At 41.5% G+C, this 20,618-nt stretch overlaps 1 protein-coding gene across 3 annotated transcripts in view; it reads right to left on the reverse strand.

Annotated features, from left to right (window-relative positions):
• Window positions 1-665: 665 nt before the first annotated feature.
• kcnc2 (potassium voltage-gated channel, Shaw-related subfamily, member 2) overlaps window positions 666-20,618 on the reverse strand; it is a 124,642-nt gene continuing 104,689 nt past the window's right edge. The window contains exons 2-5 of one of the 3 annotated variants that reach the window (XM_082511307.1): window positions 11,587-12,520; window positions 9,320-9,490; window positions 2,888-2,982; window positions 666-2,293 (exon numbers count right to left, since the gene is read on the reverse strand). In XM_082511307.1, coding sequence (XP_082367433.1) covers window positions 2,921-2,982; window positions 9,320-9,490; window positions 11,587-12,520 — 1,167 coding nt within the window. In that variant the 3' untranslated portion in view covers window positions 666-2,293; window positions 2,888-2,920. Of the gene's footprint in view, window positions 2,294-2,887; window positions 3,995-8,946; window positions 9,009-9,319; window positions 9,491-11,586; window positions 12,521-20,618 lie in introns of those variants that run through there. The other 2 variants (XM_082511306.1, XM_082511308.1) reach the window with 2 other exon arrangements.

Below are 20,618 nucleotides of genomic sequence, written 5' to 3' on the forward strand. Positions count from 1 at the left end.
TATAAACAACGACAGTATTCAGGAAGAAAAACAAACATTGCAGATATTTTATCATAACTCTGGTTTTACGTGGCCGATCAACACAATTTAAAATCTGGTATAAAGTCCACACTTTGTCCGTCAGTTGTTCCGTCTGTCCTGCTCACATCTCCAATGGTTGTACACGTTGTCATTAACCTGGCTTCACTCCACATCAGCCGCTTTGCTCGCTAAAACTCCGGCACATGAGGACGCTGTCAGAGCCTGTCAACCACGTTGATTAGCTGCGTATATACGAATGTGAATCGCATCATTGGCTGGACTGTGGGATAAGGTGGCATCGTTCTGATCCCATACAGGAGCAGCCAGTCACTGACTCACACTGTGGAACAGGATTGTTAAAGTTTTAATTTTAATTTCAATTCAGGTTAGATTTTTTTTTTTTTTCTGTGCGCAGAGACCTGAGTCACTAATGTAAAGGGGAAAGTTTGAAGGTGGTTTAATAGGTGAAGTTAAGCATTATCAAAAGAAATAAGTCGATTTTCTATTTAGAAAAGTGGAGACGATTGACTCCTATATGAAAAGTGAGGGTTTGTGTGGTGTGCGTGAAGGTTAAACACACATTTGTGTTTTTCTGACAACCAAGAAGAAAATAGGTGAAATTAAGCAAAGACAGAGACCATCTGTTAAAAGATAAATAGTTTATGTGAGTCTCTCACATAGTATTTACCTTTACTCTATACACATTGTTTTGAACGTGATATACAATATGTCATCTTATTTTATTTTTTTTTACAATTTGACATAATGATTTTTCTTTTCAGCATGCACTTGCCAACAAAAGGCTCCACAAATACAGAATTACAAAAACTAGAATTATGCTCACAGTAAAACATACGAAACATGAACTTGGATCAAAAGCCTGACAGTTGGAGGACACGATGTAGAAGCACAGCATCAGACTACCAGGACTTTACAGGAAAGAGCAAAGTACTCCACAGTAAGACACAAAAATACATGTTCTGGTTTCAAAAAAATAAACACCTTTTTTTTCAAGTTATAACATCATCCTAGAAATACACGAAGAACGGTACCCCTTTGTCAATTCAAAGAGTGAAGCAGCGTGTGTACTACATGAGGAGGATGGTGGGTTCAGGGCGACACTGGAACAGCTAGCCTACAACTGTGCCGGTTGTGCCACTTTCAGATCTCGCCTGGCAGCTTCTCCAGCTGCTTTTTCACTCGTTTTCCTTCACCTTCCTGTTTTAACAGGCTCCTGAAATCACAGTGTGGATCGGTGCTTTTGTTTTTCGGGTGCTTATTGCGAATCCAATCTGATTGTGTGGGTATGTGGGATTGCTACGGTGCAGATGTAGCCATTCTAGAAGTCCCGCTGTATAACTTGGCAAACTTCTGCTACACGTTTGCTTCACCCCCACAAGGGGAAAGATCTGGAAGAATCAAGTTATTTTTGTTAGCCACCAGGAGTCATGAGGAATAGTCTGGTCAGAACAATTTGGTTTGTATAGAGATGAACGTCTGCAGCACTAACGCAGGGTAGAGAGGGGACTTCTACAACGGCACTGCATCACAGGGGAGCTCTGTCTCATTTCTGTTTGTGCTAAATGTACAAGAGTGACAGCATCGAGTCCACTCGCTGGTCTTCTCTGACCGGGCCTTTCAAGCTATAGACCTTACCCTGGATTGTTAGGACACGCACACACGCACGCACACACACAGTTACACACAGCAGCAATTAACCTACTGAAATTACAGAGAGAATCAAAAGCAGAGATGATCGTAATGTCACATTTGTTCAACGTTGCCTCTCTACACTGTATATACTCGGTGTGGAATTTCATATATGAACACACTCCTTGTTTTGAACACAAAGTGCCTCGACTGATGCGTCTCAATACATTTATTGCAAGGAGGGATATCACAGCAAGAAATATGATCGACTCAGAGTGTCAACGGCGCAACGTAGCAGCGAGCCGCCTCGTACCTGACTCGCTATATCAAAAGACAGATGTGTGGACAGAGCCACATGGCCCAGATGTGCTGTGTTGTTTTGTATTTACAGGAGCAGAATCTACACACTAGATAGTCTCTTTTAAGGACGAGCCCAGTTTGCTTTCCTCTCCTTTTCAAAATAAGAATTTTTTGTGAGTCGTCCAGTCTGCTCACCGACAGCCTGTCAGTCAGTGGCTCTCGGGTGCGTCCTCATCCTTATTGTCCTGTAGGCGTGGCCTTATGGCTCCAAATGAGGTCTTCCCACTGCAATAGGTCCTCATACTGATGACAATTTATCCCACTGTTATTCAAATAGGAAATGAATTGTCTAAATAAAATATAAACACATGTCTGGATGAAAGAAATGCATCAGATCTCACCATGCACACGCTGTCTGTTTAAAAATATATGCACAAAAATCAAAACAGTACAAAATTTTATTTCTAAAGGCTCGTCTGTGTGCTGGGGTCGTTCATGTAAGGCGTGAATCAATAACTAGGTGCAAAGACAAAGACAAGCTCCTCTTTCTGATAGTTTGACTTTTTGCCGAGCTACGTGGAAGATGCATCTAGTTGTGAGCCAGTTGCTTAGCAACCTCCTGCTACTTCTATAGACACACTGTAGTGATGGGCGAGGCACACTGCTGCATGGTTACGTCTGCTTCCCCACACCTGTTGGTACGCAGAGGCAGTTTATGCCTGTCATTGTCAAAAAGACTGATTAGCTTCAATTTCAACTGTGTAGTCTGGGGACGTACATCTATTTATTTTTTGTGGACATTGTCTCATGAATAAAATGCTACCTGTCTATGCCCCCCCCCCCCCCACACACACACACACACACTGAAAAATAGCCAAGAAAAGGGTGAGATGGCACCGCACCCTCATTCCTTTACCTTTCCACTATGGCGGTGCCTTTCTTCAAGCCATTAAGATAGAACGCTGCTCTCTGCTTGTGTAAAACCAGTAAAGACAACCTCTTTGCAGTTATCTGTGAGTAAACAACCAGAAACACAACAGATTTGGTGGCACTACGTCAGAGGAAAAAGAAAATTAGACACAGAGGAGGAGAAAGTTATTCAGAAATAGCAGCAAATGAGCAGAAAGCAACGCCCAGCTGGGCTTCTGTGTTTTCAGTCTCCTCGTGGATTGTTGCTGAAGCCAATGGCAAAATGAGACATGGTACGAGTCGGGTACGCCCTCCCTCGCCTAAATCCCAACATAACAACATTTTCTAGAAACAACTCCAAGTCTGTTCTACAGATCCTCGAGCTCTCCTCCCCTCCTCTGTGCACGCTGCTTGAAGACGATGGTTACAGGATGATCCATGCAAAAACATGAGCAGGCCCAACAGCGGGTGAAAAGCGACTTGCCCCTCCTCTCCAACTCCAACCCAATTATAACACAGTTTACCATCAACAAAGTCACAGTTTGTGTGAGGTTAAAACAAAGTGACATCTCTCTTTCTTTTTCTGGAAGCACATCTATTTCAAGGTATCTAAATATAACAACATCTAATATCCCTGATTATTTAATGTCCTTTATTACATGTTATGGCTGCTACCTCTGAAGCCACCAGTAACAGTTTTTTTATTGCAAGACTCACATTATGATAATATCGAGCTAAAAGGTACATCAGGAGATGAATGTGAGCTAAGCAGATGTACCTCGAAGGAAAAGCGCAGAACTTGCTCAGGTTACTCGAGACATTTACACGATTCTTGGCTACGATGGTGGAGTACTTCTCCACTAGTCACAAGAACTAAACAGAGTTCGGATTTGATGCCAGAGGGATGTGGTTTGTTAGTGGAACGGATATGGGTTGGTTGGGGCCAAAGCGGTCCAGAGGTGGACATCTCACAGGATGGAAGGGATAGGGGAGCGAGAGCGGCGTAGCGGGCAGGGCGATCCATAGGGCGAGGTCACAGGAGACAGCCTCAGAGTGTTACCAGCCATGCCAGTCATGCCCGCTATGTTGTTTAAGCTCCGGGATTTCTCATAGCCTTCAGATGAGGGGGGCGACAAAGGTGGTGGTGGTGGTGGTGGAGGTGGTTGTGCAGGAACAGGACATGAACACACACAGGCAGGCAGGCAGGCAGGCAGGCAGGCAACGATCCAAATCCGAGCCAGCCGAGTGAACCGAGACAAGACAGGAGACAGGAGTGAGACATAGCAACAGTAGCATACTGTATGGTGAGTGCATGTACAGCACATTTCATGACACTGGCCATAAAGCATATTGAAATTCTTAGGCCTGGAGCTGCTTGAGAGGAAGAAACAACCTGACTGGCTCAAAAGTGCTTCTTAAGATTGCTTTAAGTGCAAACTATCTATATTGTTGCTGAAGTAACTGAAATATGAAATCCATTACATCTACAACAAATACAAACAACACTGGATACACCGATAGCTGTTCACATCTTTAGTTCCTGCAGTAAATCGATGCATAATTAAATTAAATTCTCTTTATTTAAATCTTTGCCTACTCTGAAACAAAATAAGTTTGTGTGGCGACATTTTAAACCCGAGCTGTTCTTTATGCTGCATTCATGCTATGCTAGCAGGGAGTTACTGGTAGCCTTGTCGTCACAGCAGATGTTGAAAAAAAGGCTACTTTTATTGTTGAACAATGCACTACTATATCAATTTATTGCCCAATAATATTATATTTTCAGATGGCAAGAGAATCTCTATGCCACATCAAATCGTCTAAATGTTTTAAAATTGAGCGATGAAAAAGTGGAAGACTTTAAAGCCCCACCATGCACAGTATTCATGTTTTTCTCTTTAGGGTCCAAAAATGTAACAATGCCAGCAGTTTAGCATGTCAGAGTTGAATCTCACTTGTGTTTGCTGTTTGGCCAGCTGTGCTATTTATTTAAAACTTTTAAGATGAAATATTGAATTTCAACAGTACGAAATGCTGTCATTTAAAAAGATCAATATTCCTTTAAGTAGATTCTTAAGAAAACATTCTGCTTTAATGAACTTGTTCCTGCTTTGACCCACATCTGCAGATCTTGATACAGAAAAGAAAGCTCTGTGATTTGTTCTGCAGCATCTTGGACCACAGGTTTGCTAACTCGTGGATGGTCAGTGAACAAGTGAATTAGTCATGGTAAAGGTTATCTGTTTCTACTGGCGTGTGGCTGCTCCTCTCTATCAGCGGCAGCGACATGTCCATAATTTCATCAGAGATGCCCCTCATAGCTGCACGACGTCACAGATGGCAGCTTTGGTGAAATTAAGTTGAAGAAAGAAGCTGCACAGCTATCTTTGGTTAGGGAGTCTGAGGTCAGTGATCAGGCCAGTGTTGGACGCACAACAGGAACATTCGTGGGATTTGTAGTCAGTCCTCTGATGCTGGGAATCTACTTCATTTCTCTTTCACTTTACTGACAATCTTTCCTCTGAAAAAGTGGTGCTTAGTTACTTAATGAAAAGTTGATATGGGACGGAAGAGTCAGCTTTTGATTTTGTTTATATTGTAGACAGTGTTTCTGTTTCTTGGTGCTTGTAATGAAAACTTAAACTAATAATAGAGCAGTCGTGCTACCCTGTAGTTAGCTAGGTAATTAGTAAGTAGCATATCTATTATATGTGTTGCCATTTGAAGCTGTATGTATCTTGAAGTTCTTTGAACTTTGCAAGCCAGCGGAGCTCCTTCGTAATTGTATTTCTGTAACTTGCACAGCAAGCTCCACCCCTGAGAAATACCTCTGTGAACTCTGTCAGAGTTTTAGCTAAATGAGAGATATTATAATTCTTTAACTTTAGGGCTGAAGAAAAAAAAAAGTCGTTCATGTTGTGGCACCAGTGACAGCATCATTAGTATTTTCTCCCATTAGAAATGGATAAAATTTCCAAGGAACGGTTAAAGTTAACAAGTGCACATATAAACCACCAATTCATATATTGAGCCACAATATGTAGCTTAAAATGAACAACATGCATGTGTCTTAGATTATGTATCAAATGTTACTGTGTGTGTATGAATCCAGACACATACTGATGATGATGATAATCGACACACCGTAATTCAATCATCTTAACAACAACAGCTCAAACTTCTGAAAATGCTGCATGTGATGCACATCAGTAAATCTGCATTGGGTTCAAAATAACCAAACAAGCCACAGCAGCCAGCGCAGTGATGGAGCATGCCAATCGGCTGATGAGGAACAGCAAATGGAAATGTTGCCTCATTACCACTCTGCATACACCACCATTTGATTCACTGAGAGCATGGGTGCAAATTAAACTGGGGCTCTTTCAGAATGAGCCAAGCGAGCAGAACAAAAGAGAGCCTGGGTCTGAGCCAACAGGTAGCGGGAACAAGAAAGGAACCCATGTTTTATGCATTACCGTCAGTGTGGCGGCAACTGCAACCATGATGGATAAAAGGGACAGCTGCTCACCTGACTTCACTGAAAATCATGATGCGCTGTCGCTGAAGATGTGGACAGGTTAACCTGTTAGACTACTCCAGTAATCACCTCAAAGCCATCAGCAGTTGTTTTTTGTTGTTGTTGTTGTTTCTTTTGCTTAATGCAATGAAAAATAAGGCTCTGTTAGCAAGCCTAATGAATGATTTGCATTCATTAGAATTCTTGTATAATGGGTGCTTTAGCAAAATAATCAGTGGAACAGAAGCACTGATTTGCCTGCCATCCAATGAGTGCTAGGTGGCTTTACAGCAATAACATTAGGAGCCGGATATTCAGCTAGGCTCCTGGAGATGCAGCTACCTTCCCATACAAGGCAGTTAGCCAAGGCTTAACACTTCCACTTTACTTTGCAGATTAACACAAGATTCATGTCTCTGCAGGTAAATAGAAGAAGCAATCTGAATGACATATGTTTCACATAGCATCCAAATGACATTTTGGTATGTTCTCTATTTAGCAGAGATAATCTGCATCTATCAAAAAAACTGCAGTCTGAACTAATCTCTGCTCTGCGAGCTGCTTGATTTATGTGCTTTGTTTCCTGTAGTGATGTGTCGGTCGCGAATGAAATGGCTCTTAGAGCCAGATCTTTGACGTGAACGACGCGAGCCGGCTCCTTATCGCGAGCCGTGGTTTTTTTTTTTCTTTCTCTCACTCTCTCTCTCGCACTTTTTTCGCTTCACTCCGCACGCGAGCCTTGTGCTTTGCTGGGCAGAGGAGGGAGGGGCGATAGTTAAACTCGCAGTAGCACAGGAACAGAGCGGGAGGGAGAGAGAGAGAAAGAGAGCCAGGGACAACAACCTCCCATCAGAAAGGTATTGTATCCACAACTATTTTCAGCTGTGGATGATAAAGGATTCAGAAAGTTTATTCATGCAGGTCCATATGACAGAGAATATGCATCTTCTTTTTGTTTTCATATTTTAATTTATATTTAATTGTGTTGTGGTTTGCAGTGTTTTGTGTTGTTTCACTTGAAATTTGTTTAGAAGGAAAAAGCTGAAAATTTAAATAGTTAAAAGTTGAACTGTGACTAGTTGGTTTTTGTATTATATGATTTATTTATTACATTTTATGTGGAGTGAATAAATAAAAGTATATTTACGGTGGCCCCTACAGACAAAGCACATAAAAACTCAAAACACGTACAAAACACAACAGAGGTGCTCCAGGATGCTAGGGGGCAGTGTTGAGCTTTTGTTACCTAGTGGCTACACAAGCCAGCAAGTACCAACGACCGGATTTGGTGTGTGGTAGTAACAGGTAAATGAACATTTTTTTGACTTATTTGAATATATATGAGTGCCTGTGTATAAATACACAAACACATTGCGTTCAATTGTGTAATTTAAGTGATGTAGGCAGCTCTGTTTTGGAAGTTCAGTTAACGCTAGAAATGTGTTTTGGAGTTTGTACGTGCTTTGTCTCTAGGGGCCACCGCATATGTTTATATGTAAACATGTATAAATAAAACCACTCTTTTTTTTACATTAGTAATTACTTTTGTGCATAATTTCATATTATTGTTAATAATAAATTAATTAAAGCAACAAAACAACCTGAAGAGCCGGTTCAGGGGGCGAAAGAGCTGGCTCTTTTTAGTGAGCCGAGCCGAAAGAGCCGGTTCTCTAAAAAGAGCCGGAAATCCCATCACTAGTTTCCTGACCTTTTCTGCCTTTGATATCATATAGAACAGCAACAACACTTTTAGGAAATTCAGCAGGTGCAAACTTAACAATAACCTTTAGGCTGGGTCAAAGTGTTAGCAAGCCCTTTCTGAGTCTGACCTTTTCACAATGTACTGGCACAAGGTGAAATGTGCTATGCAATTCAGGAGGGCAAGTCTGACAGCAAATAAAGATGAATTTTATTCCTGTAGTTTTATGAAAAACATTATTTCAGTCATGCAATCAGAGCTATTTCCAACTCATAATATTTGGGAAAGTGACTTCTTCATTTTTCTGCAAACTCAAATTTAAAGAACTGCTTTATTGGAACTGATGGTTTGCTAAATAATGTAAAAACCAAAGGTACAAGGGAAAAAGTTTAAGAAACTGATAAATAGTGTATTTATCAATTCTAACAGGAGCTGATAATGTAAGCTTCTCTTCCTAGCTAGCTTCAGTCTTTAGAAATAAATATTAGCTTTATGGCCAAGAGTTACAAACAGAAACTAAAACCTCGTCTCTTTCCTGCAGATCCTCTGATGATGATGTTTGGTAGGGCTCAGCCAGTACAGGATTTGTAAGAACGGTAGCCAGAGCTATAAGACTGATATCCATTGGTGATTTATACCCTACCCTATAAATATGTTTATGAGTTGACTAAAGACACTGGGTCAGAAATGTATTCAACTGTTTCCAGGCAACCAGAAAACAGGAATAAATTGTGAAGAAAGCAACAGTTCTGAGTCAGCTGCCGGGATGCGTTTGCCCCTTAGAAAGGCCAAAAATGTTATGCAGTGTGTCTGTGGAGAGTCGCGACAGCACGTCAACAGGTTACGTTACCTGAGCTGACTAGGGCTGAACATAAAGCCTCCTCCCTTCCTGGGATGTTGGTGTGCCACTCACTAAGGACATGGATCAGCTGATGAGCATTTGGACAAGTATCTGTGATTTTAATAGTACCTTCTAAAATGATAGGCGGTTTATTCAGACCGGTGGTTCCAGGAAACTGAACTTTACTAATGATGACTGATGATTCAAGCAACTAATCAGTAGCAGTGCACAACAGCAAGCGTGGATTTGACAATGATTTCCCAATAAACAACAGATCTGCATGCTTTTTAGAATACTTTATAAAATCACATCACAATGTTCTAATTCGATGTTGAATTAAATGACATTAAAAAAGTGAAATTTTACATATCAGTTAAACTACCTGTCTTTCGTATCCCTCCGTCTGCAGGGCAGGTGTAATCACTGGCAGCAAGCAGGAAACAGGTCCCCCCACTCCGGCGGTCCTGTTCTCGGGTGCTGGACCTACGCATGGGAACCCTCTCCTCAGGAGACATGGTGAGGTCGCTGCCCCCGCTGCAGTCTACAGACAGAACTGAGAGAAAAATCCATTTGCACATCCATATTTGCTTTTGTTCATTCATGCAATTTACACCAAGCTGATGATTTTGTGGTACTTTTCCCTCATAGACATGACAACAGAAGAAGTTACCAAGCAATGAAACTACAATCCTCACGTCTGCCTTCAACAGAAAGAAACTACGATCTGAATCCATGGAATAACGACACTCTGTGGATTTCAAAGATTTCAAGAAATCTGTTTTTACTTTAACCTTGTGAAAAGATACAGGTGAGACTGATGTTTCCATTCTTACCCAAAAAGGAAAACCCTGCCAAACAGCATAATTCATAGAGCCAAAACCTGATGTCGTTTTTGCCTTGTCTATATAAAAGAGCTATGACTGTGTATTTGAGTGACATTTTCCATCCATTATTAGGAAGGAGATCAGGCTAATACATTCTTCTTAACGTGTAACTACATGCTCTGGCAGTCATAGAGCTCCTCTTTGGGGACTAAAGACACGTACTGACAGTTTCACAATTGGCCATGTCAATTTTTATGATTAAATATGTAATAAAATTGAAGGGCTGGTACATTTACGTGGTTCTAATAGTTTGTGGATGACAGTGGAGGTCCTTGGTATAGCAGTGTTTCCCTTTGCAGGAGAATCATATCAATTTTTGGGGGGGATGGTGAAGATGAAAAAGTATCAAGATTAAATAACACCAGTGTGGAGCATTAGCAATTACCATAGCTACACAGATTTATACATCTGTGCCCTCAAACGTATTAGATTTTAAATCAAACAGTGAAGACGTGATTGGTGCAGACTTTAACTGAACGGGTGCAAAAACTGTATTATCTGTTCAGGAATTAGAGTCAATTGTTTGACATAGTCTTAATTTCAGATGCACCTTCATGGCTCCAATGAATTAACTCGCATATATGTTACCTGGACAGGTGAATTCTCTATATTTGATCCAAAGAGACATCAGTGCAAGGAGCCCCTCCCCCAAAAAAGCAAAACCAAAAACTGAAGGCACAACTTACAAACGAGTGGCAATTAAATAAAGACCTAGCAGAGCATCTCAGTGGCGGAAATATACATGTAATGAGATCCATGGGCTCCAGACTTGAAAGGACTGTTTTGAATCCTTTCATTTAAAATTATGTTAGTTTGTCCAATTACTTTGAGCCTCTGACAATGGGAACTATGGCTGTGATTCATAAACAGTAAATGCAAACATTATTGTAAAACTCTTTGAATTAAAAGCTACAATTCTGTACTTTGATTACACTGTGATTGTTTGATTTAAAAACTGCAAAAATATGTAATTGTTCAGAACAAGTTGTATGATTTGGAAAAGAAATATGTGTGCCATTACCAACAACAGTTAAAACAACAACATATTCTGATGTCATAGGGTTGGGGGTTGTATGAACTATCAGACTCAGTACAAAGCTGGTATCTATATGTCCTATCTAAAGGACACATGAGAGGAAAGTATCTTTGCAGCCTTAAATTCTAAATGACCTTTGAGAAAATCCGAGAGGTGACTACGGCAGAATGATTCTGTTTGTGCATCCAGTCAATGAATCATGAAATATTCTGCGGTTATTAAATGTAAGTTTCAGGGACTTAATAAACAGATAGTAGGGAGCACCAACCCTGAGGAATGTCTGTATTAGAATTGAAAGAAAGCGAGTATACAGAGGTCAACATTAATTTCCATCAATATAAGATGTGTCAGAGTCAATTACTGATATGGTACTGGAGGGAAAAACAGCCACCTACGGTCTGAGCACCAAATGAGCAATCCTTACAGGAAGAAACACTTGGAAACAAGGAGTCTGAATGCTTATCTCTCACTCTCTGTACCTTTGGCATTGGTGCTGTAAAAACAGCTCAGTCATCTGTAGGGAAACTGCTTTGGAGCTTATGGGTCACATGGGGAAATCAGTAGAATCTGTCAGATGGCCACGGCTTTCTAACTGAAAGGAAGTCCCTCATGAATTCTCTTCATTGTCACTACATAAACAACCCCCTTCAGTGTAATCTGAATTAACTGTTAAACAAAGCGTCTTAGTTCTGTTTTCCATATGACCTTTGTCTAAACATATGGTCTTACCTGAACGGTTGCGTTCTAGTACCCTGCTCCCTTTGACGTGGCACAGGTCACCTTGAGTACTGTTGCAGGTGGTGTTGAGATCAGCTTTGCAGTAGGTGGGGGACCCTCCCTGCACTGCTTGAGGGATATGTTTCTTCCTCTTTTTGGGTAACTTCTGCTTGGCCATAGCCAGAGAATAGTACATCCCAAAGTTATTGACGATAACGGGCACAGGCATGGCTATCGTCAGCACACCAGCTAAAGCACATAATGCGCCCACGACCATACCTGACCAGGTCTCTGGATACATATCACCATATCCCAGTGTTGTCATGGTTACCACGGCCCACCAGAAGCCGATGGGGATGTTCTTGAACTTAGTGTGGAGGGTAGCCGTGGGATCATTGGGCTTGGCGCCGATTCTTTCGGCATAGTATATCATTGTGGCAAAAATTAACACTCCCAATGCCAGGAAGATGATGAGCAGCAGGAATTCATTGGTGCTAGCCCGTAACGTGTGGCCCAGTACTCTAAGTCCCACAAAGTGTCGTGTTAACTTGAAGATACGCAGAATACGAACAAAACGAACCACCCTGAGGAAACCCAACACATCCTTGGCAGCCTTTGAAGAAAGGCCGCTCAGCCCAACCTCCAAGTAGAAAGGCAAGATAGCCACGAAGTCGATGATGTTAAGAAGACTCTTAAAAAACTCCAACTTGACTGGGCAGAAGGTCACACGCACCAGGAACTCAATGGTGAACCAGAAGACACAAACACCTTCCACATACGTAAGAGCAGGATCCGTTTCGATCTCATACTGTGGACCTGAGTCGGTCACGTTGCTGTCTCGCGCCACATCAGTCTTGTTGATGATTTTGTTGAAAGCCTCATGAGTCTCCAAACAGAAGGTGGTAATGGAAACCAGGATGAAGAACAAAGACACGAAGGCAATAAACTAAGAGAAAGAAGACAAAATAGAGAAAAACACATTATCGCCATTACATTTCATTTCAACCATGGCTTCCTATACTATTTAGGATAGATTTGACACCAAAATCCTTCATTAAGTGTTCTCATGAGAAAGGGACAAACTACAACAGGTTTATTACATTTGCATCATTTTGAAGAGCGGAGACTCAATCTGGGAATGCAGATCCAGTCTAGTAAAGCAAGAAAGGCCCAGTAGACTTCAAACCCAGTGGAGAAAGGTGACGGGGAATCTCTTCATTTGGTTTTGCATATTGAGTTACACACCCGCTCTCAAAAACATACTTCATTCTGACCTCATAGTTTAGCTGCTGTTACTATATTAGTCTAGAGCCAATAGCTCAAAGCTTACAGGGCAAATTAAAAAGGCTATTCTGCTGTAGGATGTTCAAACCCTGATCTCTAATACATCTGGGCATGTCTATTAGCAACACGTTATAAAAAATGATCATCTTAATTATAGATCGACTGACTTTGGCCTTATTTCTGTCACTTATGTTAGTGCTAAGCAATCGTCTTTGGAGTAAGATGTGACGTATGGCAACTGGGAAAATGCCATACCTTATCAAACCCTGTAAGATGCAGTATTATTTGAAAGGTCAATAGTAAATTGCTATGCTATAATAGGTTAACTGGCACCCAGTTGCAGACTTGTTCTTAACTCATTCACTGGTAGCGTACCTTACTGGACATCCTTGAGCAGATAGAAATTTGTTGCACAGTGGTAAAGTCTAAATCTATAGATCTACGATAAAAATATCATTGACATCAGTTTGGGATTAGCAATCTATTCATTTTCCCAGAGGGAGTCTGCATGTTATTAAAGTAACATCGATAATTTCCCAAGCTATTTTACTTCATGTTTTTGACATATTTTGCAAATCCTTAATGGAAACAGCTTCCTGAGCTCAAATCCAGACATTGAGCTGCTGTGGAAGAAGACATGCTCAACCCTCTCTAAGAGCTAGATGGAGCAGATTTACAGCCTGGTATGCTGCTTCTCCACCATCCTCCCACAGTCCCTCCACTGGTGTGCTCTACCTACTGTGCTCTAAAGAAGTCGTTTCACACTCTGCCTTGTTTTGGATTGCATGACTCACACGCTCTCATAAATATCATTGCCACTATTTGGGTTACTGTGATCCTGAACTGTGTGTGTGCATTCACTCAAGTGCCTCTCTTTATGTAAAAGAGTCCCCAAAAAAGGTTGGGGACCGCTGGTTTACAGGGTTTACAAGTGTGCTTATCAGCCACAACCACAACAGGCAACATGACAAATACTGATCACGTTATTAGAATGCAATGTATTGCTAGAAATCTAAGACTACTGCTGTACGTGTAGATATTATTTTTACATTTAACCCTACCAAAGACAGGCACCAACCCATGGTAGCAGCCTGTGCCTGCAAGACACTGCACCCCGCCAAGGTGTTGACCCAGCTTTGAAACTGCAGATTTGAATCTGATGGAGCATATGTGGCATGCACTGTAACATGCTAACCAGCAGGACCAAACAATCCTTTGCCAGCACCACAGGATGCCACCATAGCTCCAGTTTGCATGCCCCGATAGGTCAGAGCTCCTGTGGAAGCTCTTTTAAATTTTCACAGTGTTTGTTTGTTTTGTTTGTTTTGTAGTCGCTTCTTTGTGTACATTAAACAGAAAAATGGAAAAATTCACTACTTCAAAATTCATTCTTTTTTCCTGTGTTTCTTTTATGATGTCTTTATTTCACCATCTCTGTCTTATCATGACATTGGCTGAAACGAGCAGCCTGAGCTGTTTCCTGTAGCTGTGTGGATGCTGCGCCAACTAATGACTAGTTCTGTCTCATGCTGGGATGTAATTCTGATGTGTTCACGTCTGTAGAGAAAGGATGTAGCATACAGCAGCCTTTAAAAGCTGGATCACGTCACAGTACAGCAGCTGGACCTGAACTCACACTCACATGCTGGTGTAGCACTGATGCCCCTGTTTACACACAGCCTCACAAGGTTATTTATGGTAGGTGTTAAAAATGCAAAAGTGCTAACTTATCATGTGATTGCAGCACATGCACTCTGCATGATGAAGAAGTCCTGTGCTTCTATGAGTCGCTGTTTAAAGCCAGCACAGGGAGCATCACACACACACACACACACACACACACACACACACTGTTCAGTCGATTTCTGAACAATGCAGATCTAATTTAGCCAGAGGACGAGCTCCCTTTGTGTGGCATGCTTCTTCAGAGAGTTTTTCAGACACAGTGATAACGGCTGCTGAGGAGCTACGACCTGTGACCTTCATGTACGGCTGCCACGTCACGTGCACATGGGGTAGAGACTGTAGATTTGACAGTAGAAAAAGTATGTCCACCAATACTGCTGACAAAAACTATTTGCTTATTTGTCACTATAACAAGGCAGCCCTTAGCAGCTGGATTTACAGTGAGAAACGGGACAATTTTAGTGGAACAAACTTATATTTATTTGCCATACAGCTCTCCTTAAAAACAATTCACTCTTGAGCTTCTTCACAGCACAATCAACCCTCTCTAATGAGAGCTGGCAGCCTTAAATACCTTCAGCTGTCACAGACTAAACCATTATTCCACTCACAGGTGAATTCTTAAATCCCAACCTTCCACCACAGTATACAATATACCAATTTGAATAAATAAATAAATACATACATTTCACATTTAATAAATATTATAGACTTTAATCCTACACCAAACCCAATATTATAAAACCCCAAAAACCCAAGCACAAAGGATTCCCCACACTCCCTTAACCCATGGTCTCTCCCGGAACCTTTAAATGGTGTCTGGACCCCGGGGAAACATTTGCCCAAACACCTTGGAGAGAACACAGGTTTCCTTACTGGTAAAAGCTTATGTTCTCTCAATCACCATTCCTTTCTCCTCACAGACACCACCACGTTCCTAGATGAAGAGCAGCTGTGCAGGATCTGAAACAAGGCTAGCAACTGATTTTGAAATTCCCAGTAAATATTCAATTAAACTTCTTGTGTGCAAATGTTTAACTGTGCAAATCCATGCTGAAAGTGCGATGCTAAATGAAGTGCTTGATAAGGTGCCTTTAATAAAGTGCAAGGTGTTCTCTAAAGTGCTATACAGATTATAATATAAATAATAGTAAGGCAGTCCTCTTCCTTACAGTCACACGTCGATGTTTCAGTTCATTAAACACATTATAAAATTAGACAAAGTAAAAAAAGAACCCAAGTAAATACAACATGCAGTTTTTCAAAGCTGTTCCCTTAATAAAGTAGTTTGAATAACTTTTCACTTAAGCTGGATTTTGATTTTCCTCGGGTTATCTTTGTCTAATTATATTTTTTGTCTAATTCTTGTGCTGATCAATTAAAAAACATTAAGTATGAAACATTCTTCATTATGTGTGAAGAGAGAATGGGGGGACAGTGGCTCCTTTTCTGCCATCATGTTGGATAAGTGTGAGAAAATGGATCGATAGATTATTTAGATTTTATTTTACCAGTTTACCAGTCCAGTTAATCAGGAGGGCTCTACTACAGAACACTGTATGAAAAACAAATTAGGAATATGGCCTTTTTTTAATCTCCTGCATTGAAAAATTCCCCTCAAAAAGGAAACATCCATCAGTTCTACTAAAGGACCAGAGCTGTTGTATCAGTGAACTCTAACATGGTCTCTATGATTGAATGCACTCTTGGTCTAAACACGATGAATCTCAAAGGTGCCTCTGAAGCTGATTTGGTGTTTTTAACACACTAACAAAAAAAACAAAACATCATCACTGTGTTGTTTGCTCTGTTTGTCCAGTGGATTTATTCTGCAGACTGAATTGAGCATCTTGGTCTCCAAGGGCAACTAGCACAGCAATAACCTTTGGCATTGCTTTAAGCATGACTGAAATCTCAAGCATATCTTTCTCTCCCCTTACAATATATATGCAGCCGTTTGTTCTTACTGAATATCAACAAGTGGCTTGGAAAAAGATGAGACCTTCATGTTGCTCAGGCGCTGATTTTGTGTTATTTTATTGTGTCTGAGCTGAATGCTTTCATATCACTGCTGCATCACGTTAGGCTTGGTTCCCTATCTGCCACTCAGAGGAAGAACTGTCTCCTTCAGGAAAGACTTTATTTTATTATTTTATGATGTAGTGTTAACTAGGGATGGGTACCGGTGTCCGGTGCCATGATGGCACCGGTTCTGACATAAACGGTAGTAACCAGACCGAAAAGCAGCGCACATTTCGGTGCTTTATTTCGGTGCTTTTTTTTCCTGAGCTGTGATACACTTCTAGCCAATCACTTTACGTTTCCGAGGATAGTAGGCGGGGCCAGGTACGTACGTTCTGTTAGAGCAGAGCTACAGATTAAAAATGTCCAAGGCGAAGCGGTCAAAGTCTGGCTGTACTTCACAGCAAAAGATGCAAACTCAGCAGCAACAAGTGCTTTAAGCTGATACTGTGATACTGTCAAAGGAGGTAACACCTCAAATCCGATGAAACACCTGGCGACGCATAGTGTTTTTTTTAAAAGCCCAGAAATGCGCCGTATTTGATAGCTTGCTGCGAGACCTCACACCGAGCACATCTACTGCAGGTGGGTTGCCTGTTATGCAACATCCCCCAAAAACCCGAAGAGGAGAGTCCTGGCCCCTAGCCCTGCCAGTGTAGCAGAATGATGAGGATGATGATGCAGCAGCAGCCGTTCTTCTCTGCGTGAGTAGCTTCATGTTGTTCGTGTGTAATTTACTTTGAGTAGGCTAACCACGTTATTACATTAATGCATGTAAGGTGAACTAGCAAACACCATCATAGCTACATGCGGCTGTCTTCTTGTTTGATGGCAGATACTCCCTTCACCCTGGCCACAAAGGCTAAAATGACCAAAGAAAAAGTGGAAAACAGTTAAACATGAGAGGTTTTTGGACAAAGTTTGTGTTTTTTCCATTGTTTAAGCACTGCTTCCAGCCAAGAGTGATACCATATATGCCCCATAGATGCAGAAAAGGCTAACATTGTTATCTTTTTACAAAAAACAGCTGAACATGAGAGGTTTTTGGACCAATTTTGTGTTCTCCATTCTTTAAGCACCGGTTTGAGCACCGTTTAAGCACCGGCACCGTTTCAAAAGTACCGATTTGGCACCGGTATCGGATGAAACCTAAACGATACCCATCCCTAGTGTTAACTCTGATTATTCAGAAAAACCATAAGCAGCATCATGAAACCAGGATTTCATAATGACTGAGAAATGAAAAGCAGGAGATGTCAAGTCATCCATGTAGTACCTCTGTTAGACGCACTGTACAAACAGAGTGATTCATTAGGAGTTTCTGTCAGCAGCCCCATCACCTCCCCAAACCCTGATGGGGTCTGATAGTTGTCAGACTTGAACCGTGGAAGCCATCCACATAATCACACAATTTTTCACCTGACATTTCTGCCTCGTGTCTCTTCTCGCTGTCCACAGCCAGGAGAAGAGACACGAGGAAAATGCCAGATCAAACTGCTGCAAACACACCAGCTTCCAGTGCATCACAACTGCCTTTGGCCTAGTAGCACAACAGATGTCACATTCAACACCAGTGTGTGTGGACTCCACAGCTTTCTGCAGTCAGGGTTGATACATGAAAGAAAGCCTTGTCCTGATTTAAACATGAAGTCAAGGCTTCGTCTACTCTGCACATCACATCTGCTGTGTTCTCGCTCGAGTACATGGTTTTAAAAAACAGAAACACTTTGGACTGTGTTTGATTCACCACCTCCATCTATGCATACTGGGTCAGGTGCTTCCATTTGTAATAGTGATCAGACAGCAGTTGGATTTATTATAGCGGAAATGTAGTAAATACCACAGAGACAAAACTACATCCTCTACAGTGCAAGAGCTCAACGTGTGTCAGAGGTTGCAGTACTGCTGAACTGTCATGGAGAGATCCATGATTATTAGCTGCCAGTCTGGAAAGACATTTACAGTCCGTTGTGACGATAAATGTCTTAAACCCCACGATTTGAGATATTCTCTGTAAATCCCGGTAGCTTTGGGTCTCAGTCATAGAGCTAAAAACAGAACGACTCTAATGGACAATACATTTGTTTGTATACTGGCACAGCAACACGTAGGATGGACAAATCTTGGCAGTCTCCCAGTGAAAAATCCCCCACATTCACATGCACAGACACAACCAGCTCACCGCGCTGCTCAGGCTCTGTTTCAGAAACTGCCCTGCTGGCTTGGCCAATCAGCACGCTTGCTGTCCTCACGTCCACCATCTGTTTGACACTATGAGTGGAAGCTCTGTGTTCGGTCCTTGGACCCGAGACCACCATCCACCACTGTGATGGTGAAGGCCCCTGTAAAGCTGTTATGACATGATGAAGCTAAGGGGACCCTGGAGGTGCTAACACAGTCTGAGAGGAAGTCAGACACATGCACACACGCGTGTGCACACTAACATGATGAAACCTGTGGGGTTTGAGCCTGTATGTGAGCTGTCTTGTGTTTCTCTTCTGATTGTCTGGTTATAATTTCAGTTTCAGGGCTTTTCCATGTCTCAGCTTAAACTGCACATCCACATAGTCGCAGCCCTAACTCCCAGTATGCAAAGATAGCATGTACTGGGAGGGTGCATTCACCTCGAGACACCTGATCCCTCTGGCTCTGCTGCTACTCCACTAGCTCTTTAGTCCAATCCAACATTACATGAGGTTTATGACATTGTAACACAAAATGGGCAGTTACCAAGTCAATGAACTTTATCCCAGTGGTGAACAGCTGTGCTGGTGTAGTTCTTCTTCCCACCAGCAAGAGTCACTACAGTTCTTTCATGCCAAGATTTGTTTGTTATTAGCTGTAGAGTTAGTAATGCAGCATACTTTGAGAAAAGACTGACTCAGCATGTTGTTCTGATAAACATCTACATCCATCCTCTTCGTTGTTTTACAGAAAGCATCGCTTATGAGTATTTAAGTTGAACAAGAGTTAATGCAACTATATTTGCTATTATTTATGCACTCTTATGGTTAAAGGTGTACTGTATTCAGATTTACTTTCTTTCCAATGTTAGCTAGTTCAGTCAACTGATTTGCATTATCGTGTGAATATATAGACTGAATATTGCTTATTTCTTCTGTTTGTAGTTTCACTCTGTTGATAATTGAAGGCAGCGTCAATAAAAGGGACGATACACCTGTCAGTGTTCGGGGAGTTTATCTATCTGCATAACTGTATGGAGTGTAGCAGTGAGGGCAGAATAACAGCTACCACTGGGAGTGAGCACCACAGTCCTCTGGTGACCAACTGTAATGAAGAAAAAGGGATAAATATGCAGTTCGTCTAATGGCCACTTGGCTTCAGGTGAGTCAGTCGCCTGCTGCATAAATGGTTTCAGACTTCAGACCAGCTGTAGGGTTGGTCTTTTTTAAAATTCATGATTCATCCATTTCACACCAGCAGCTGTAACTAATGTCTGCCAGGCTCCGCCCCCACCAACTGGAGTAACTGAACTGGACCTATCAGCATTTGGAGAACGTTTGAATGAATGCTACGACTATCATATGGCTGTCTGTGTGATGCAGACTGTGCAAGAAGTCTGTTCTTCAGTTTGGGTGAAAGTCACACGGAAACACGGATCTATGTGCTGCACCTGCTTGCACTGACCTGCTGCAGTCATTAGATTCATTTAGAGTCAGATTTCAAAAGCTCTGATGAACTCAATTTATACTTCATTTATAATACTCATAACAACACAGCATCCAGAAGTAGATGCTGAGCACACTGAAGGTTTCGCAGCTGAAAGAGCCAGACATTTCTCAAAGAGAGCCAAAAACACGACTCCAAAATAAATACTAGAACTGCTCCGTGTGTTCGAGCTCGGTGAGCTGGTGATGGTTAAATATTTTGTTATTTCTGAAGTGAGCAAAACAACAACAACAACAACATTTTCATTTCAGTGTTGAAAAAAATGTAAAAATAAAAGCATTTTTCCATTAAACACAAATTTAATTGATCAAAGTTCAAACAGATCCTCTCAGTGTAAATATGTTGCTACCTTGCATTACTCT

The sequence above is a fragment of the Aulonocara stuartgranti genome, assembly GCF_965226115.1.
Source record: "Aulonocara stuartgranti genome assembly, chromosome: 17".
Taxonomy (NCBI): domain Eukaryota; kingdom Metazoa; phylum Chordata; class Actinopteri; order Cichliformes; family Cichlidae; genus Aulonocara; species Aulonocara stuartgranti.